The sequence below is a fragment of the Corapipo altera genome, unplaced genomic scaffold (genome assembly GCF_003945725.1).
Source record: "Corapipo altera isolate COAL_440 unplaced genomic scaffold, ASM394572v1 0, whole genome shotgun sequence".
NCBI classification, from domain to species: Eukaryota; Metazoa; Chordata; class Aves; order Passeriformes; family Pipridae; genus Corapipo; species Corapipo altera.
Genome location: NW_020884872.1, coordinates 3,941,685 through 3,946,370, shown reverse-complemented (window position 1 = coordinate 3,946,370; position 4,686 = coordinate 3,941,685). Strand labels below are relative to the sequence as shown.

Below are 4,686 nucleotides of genomic sequence, written 5' to 3'. Positions count from 1 at the left end.
GGAACTGCCCCGCTCCCCCGGTCCCGGGAAACAAGAGGGGCCTCTGGAAAACCCACCCACTCGCCCGGCCCAGGAAGTGACGCCGGGCCGGTCCCCCCCCCGGCACACACCTGACTCACCTGACTCACCTGGGCGGGCGGACGGCGGGGAAGGAGGGAGGGAGCGGCGGCGGCTGCGCTCGCTCCGCGGAGCCGGGCGGTGTCCGTGCACAGCGGCAGCGATGGCCAAGGACAGCGGCTCCCCGTGGGCCATGGGACTGCTGAAAACCTTCGAGGAGAGCGAGTTCGGCAGCTGGGAGAAGATCGGCTCGGGGGGGTTCGGGCAGGTGTACAAGGTGCGGCACCTCCACTGGAAGACCTGGCTCGCCATCAAGTGTTCGCCCAGCCTTCATGTGGATGAGAAGTAAGGGGCCGACGAGGGGAATTTGGGGGGAGGACGACGGTGCTTTTCCCACGGGGGCATCCCAGAGTCCTCGGTTGCCCCACAGCTCCCTGCGGTTGCCCTTGCGTGGATGTGCAGCTGGGGGGAGCCGCGGGGTCACTGAGGGCTCCCCATCCGCAGCCTTGCCCGCCTCGCAGCCCTTTCTTCCGACAGCAGCAGATAGGATCAAATATTCCATGTGCCCTGCCTGTTCCCTCGGAGCCACTCGGAAAGCATTTTTGCCCTGCCCAGGTTGTGCGTGTGTTGGCTTGTGCTAAAAGCAGTGGGCCTGCTGTGGCTCCAAAGGTCCTGGAAACCAGTCCCGAACGGGAAATGCTGAATGGGACCCAGGGGCTCCTCGGTGGGCTCCCTGCCTTGAGCAAAGCAGTCCTTTAGCTCGCAGGTGTGTTAGCTGTGACTCCTGTGCGGTAGTAGCAGGTTTAGGGTGGGGGGTGTTGGGGTGTGGGTGCTGTAGCCGCGGGCTTGGTGTCTTTTGGGAGTGGGTGCTGGAAGGAGACGTGCTGGGAAGTGTGTTCACCACGTTCAGCTCAGGGTCAGCGCCTCTCTCTGTGTCTGTGTGCTCAGGGTGAGTCCTCACTGGGCAATCCAGTGTGGGGCTGTGTTGTAGGTAGAGGTACCACACAGTGGGAACCCCCTCCAGCCCAGCTGCCCTCTGTGAGTAGCTGTGGTTCGTGGTGCTGGACGATGGGCTGTGCTGTGCTCATGCTGTGTATGGGATCATAAAATGATTTGGGTTCGAAGGGACCTTAAAGATCATCCCGTTCCAACCCCCCACCGTGGGCAAGGACACTTTCCACTACACCAGGTTGCTCAAAGCCCCGTCCAGCCTGGCCTTGAACACTTCCAGGGATGGGGGCCTACTGAGTGCAGCTCTCCTTTCCTAGGAGAGGAAGGCTGTCAGATGCATCTTTAGAAACATCCTTCTGTTTTAGGGACAGGAGTGATTTCCAGCAGTCAGCATCTGTGCAGAAGGAGGTGAGTAGGGTCCGATCGCATTCATGGAGCTTTTCCAGCTCCACCTTGATCTTTGGGATCTTTACCAACTCATGAGCTGATGCTGCAGTTCATTTTTTGAGGCGTGGGGTTGGTTCGGTCCCAAAAGGTTTTCCTTATGGATCCTGCAGGAGGAGGGAGATAAGCTGCCCCAAGATTGAAAATGTTTGTAAACCTCTCTTCTACAAGATTTCTGGGGTAGTGGGGCATCTTTTCCATTATCTGAACTGCTGACTTTGCTATAGGCATGGCTTATGTAGAATAGTAAATGAAATTAAATGTCCTTTCTAAGAAAGGGGAAAGGGAGAGTTTAATATATGCATGGGGTAGCTGTGCTGTCTGTGAATAAAATGGAAAAGACCTCAGAGTTGTAAAGGTTGTTTTGTTGGGTTAACCTGCAAGCCCCCCTAGCATTAAAACTTCAAAGTAGATTTCAGGCTTTATGCTTATTGAGGCCTAATCAAAATAGTACTGTAGCTGATTAATTTTTCAGTTAGGATTAAAACATGTCTTAAAAATAAGCCAGAACGTTTGTTACACTTTTAGTTTGCAAAACACATCTGGAAGTTTACTCCAGAAGTTAATTTTCACTCTGAGTCGAAGGATGCTGTCACCTATTTTAATATGAACAATTAATTTTGAGAGTTGCTACCACAGCTGTATATTAATATATACTGTGTGCAGGGAACCACCTGTCCCTCAGTGGCTATGAAGTGTGCACATACTGGAAGACCATACAAACATCCAGTGCAATAAGCGAAAATGACTTGAGAATTTGGGAACTTTGAGGGCGTGGTGGGGCTCCTGCAGCTTCTGATTCATTTCAATAAACCAATCCTTGAAACACTAATTTATTTTACTGTAGAATTTGTGCTTCAGATGCTTGAGGGGGAGCATTGATTAGAAACTGGAGGGTTCCTGGCCTTTGAAGCAGCTGCTCTTACAAAATAAAGCTTAGCTAAATTTTTTTTTTATAACTAGTTCTCCTTTGGTTTTTGGGTTGCTCTCCCTTTCAGGAGTTGATTCCACTGAGACTTTTCACTCAAAAAACTTTTCTAATAAACTTGTGCTATTCAAATGGTGGAGTGGGGGGCACAGACAAAGTCAAACACTACCTCTTTAGTCCGCAGGTCGAAACAAGCCTGTGTAATTAGACTGTTAATCCAGGAGATTAACTTGACTAGCTGTTACTTGGAACCCTGTGAAGAGCTAGAAGAATTGCCAGTGGTATCAGAAACATTAACTGAAAAACAGGGAGGCTTTTTCTGATGTATTTATTTGGTACCACATTAAAACCCTGTTTGTAATGGCTCGGTGGCGGTAACGCTCTGTAGTCTTTCTTGCTGTGCTTCTGCAGACAGTGAGAGATTTGGAGTAATTCCCTTGGCAATTATCACATCACAGAGCCAAGTGGCCTCCAGCAGAAGAAAAACTGAATGTAGAGCCAGAAGTGCTTTTACCTTTAAGCCCAAGCCCTCTCAGACAATCCAGCCAGATTCCATTCCTAACACCTTGTTTGCTCCCGCTTTCCCCAGTCCCCTGAGTCTGCATTTCCCAAATATGACTCAAGGTGCTCTCAAAGTGGGGAGGGTCGATGTAAGTCCAAAGGAAAAGAGTGTGACAAAGAAAGGTGGAGGAGCCTCTTCCCCCAGGACTTGCAGTGGAGAGGGCGAAGTCACTTCTCTTTACCCGTGTGGGCCAGGAGGAAAGTGTGATCTGGAGAAAAAGGGTGGGGATCTTGGAGAGGATCCTTTGTGGATCTCTTACATCTGAACATAAATGTGCAGGCTGTAACGGGTGTGAAAGAGGCAACGTTTCCTGGAGAGGGCTCCTCACTGGAGGTGTCGGCCGTGGGGGTGACTGCAGGGTTGTGGAGGTAGAAAGATCTGCCTTCTTCGTTGGGGAAAAAAAATTAGCAAAGGCTTGTGTGTACCTCCCTCTGCATATCCTGGATTTGGGAGTGGGGCAGGACTTAGAAGTTTAGGAGGTTTTGGAAGTGCCTTGCTGTTAGCGGAATCTGTGTTTATTTAGGTGATGAAGGTGAATAAACATCTCGGCCTCTGGATGTGTAAGTCGAACCTAATACTCTCCTTGTGCTCCTTAAGGAGTAAAAGTGAGCCTGGCTCTCCAGTTTAACCTGTAATCCTCTGGTACCAGGGCTGTGCTACAGAGGTCTGTTAGCAGGGCTGAGATCTGTTAACCTGAAAGGTTTTTTTCTTTTTTTTTTTCCTTCCCTTTTTTTCCCCAACATATTCTGCCCAGACCACGCAGTGGTTTTTCCTGTATTCTCTTATTCACGTTCTTCTCTGAGGGTCAGCAATGTGCAGGTCGTTAAAGATGTTCCCTGCAGAGCAGAGGACACTGTATACCCTTAAAACCTATGGCACGATGCAGATGAAAAGAGTTCCTGAAGAAATTCAGAGGTGTTAATAATTTTGTGGCCCCCATCTGCACCACCAGCAGTTTTTGCATTCCCGACTTCCCTGGGCTGGGAAAAGCCTGGCTGCTCTGCCTCTGGAGGTGTTTAACACAAATGGCCCCATGACAGGTTTTCAGGGCCTTTTTTGAGTTTCTCTGGAGCAACTTTTAACTGCTCTGTCTCAGACTCCATTAGGGAAATGTGGTGGCAGCGGTGGGGGAATATAAAACTGCAAGGACTGCCTCGTGAGTTTAAAGCTGTGTTTTTATAACAGTGTTATCTCTAGGGCATAAAGATTGGATACACACAAATGCAGATACAGCCGTAATTCCTGCTGTTCTTGTGGCAGGGTTTGTGGTACAAAGTCTGGGCCCTGGGGAGTGAGGTGGTGGGCAAGAGCAAGTCCCTTGTCTCTCCTGCAGAATCCAAAGAATGCAGCCCTGTCTGTTCGAGGTCTGACTTTGAGTGGAAGCAGACAACTCTTTTGAGGATGTCAGAGGTCTCCCATTCATGTAATATTCGTGATTGCTTTGAAAATGGCTGTTCTGTTATCCACTTCTCTGACAGAGATGCTGTTTGGCACTGGACTCAGTGCTAGAGCTCTTGATGTGTGTGCCCCTGTCTTCTAAGTCCATTATAGGGGGAAGTGTGGGCACCCCACGATTTACATGAGTTCAGCTGTCCTGTGTGCAAGTTTTTTCTTTTTTCTTTTTTTTTTCTTTTTCCTTTTTTCCTTTTTTCCTTTTTTTCCTTTTTTTCCTTTTTTTCCTTTTTTCCTTTTTTCCTTTTTTCCTTTTTTCCTTTTTTCCTTTTTTCCTTTTTTTTCCTTTTTT

At 49.1% G+C, this 4,686-nt stretch overlaps 1 protein-coding gene across 1 annotated transcript in view; it reads left to right on the top strand.

Annotated features, from left to right (window-relative positions):
- The window catches only part of RIPK4 (receptor interacting serine/threonine kinase 4), a 23,085-nt gene continuing 18,399 nt past the window's right edge, over window positions 1-4,686 (top strand). The window contains exon 1 of the mRNA XM_027635133.1: window positions 1-402. Within this exon, the coding sequence (XP_027490934.1) occupies window positions 221-402 (182 nt within the window). The 5' untranslated portion in view covers window positions 1-220. The remainder of the gene's footprint in view (window positions 403-4,686) is intronic.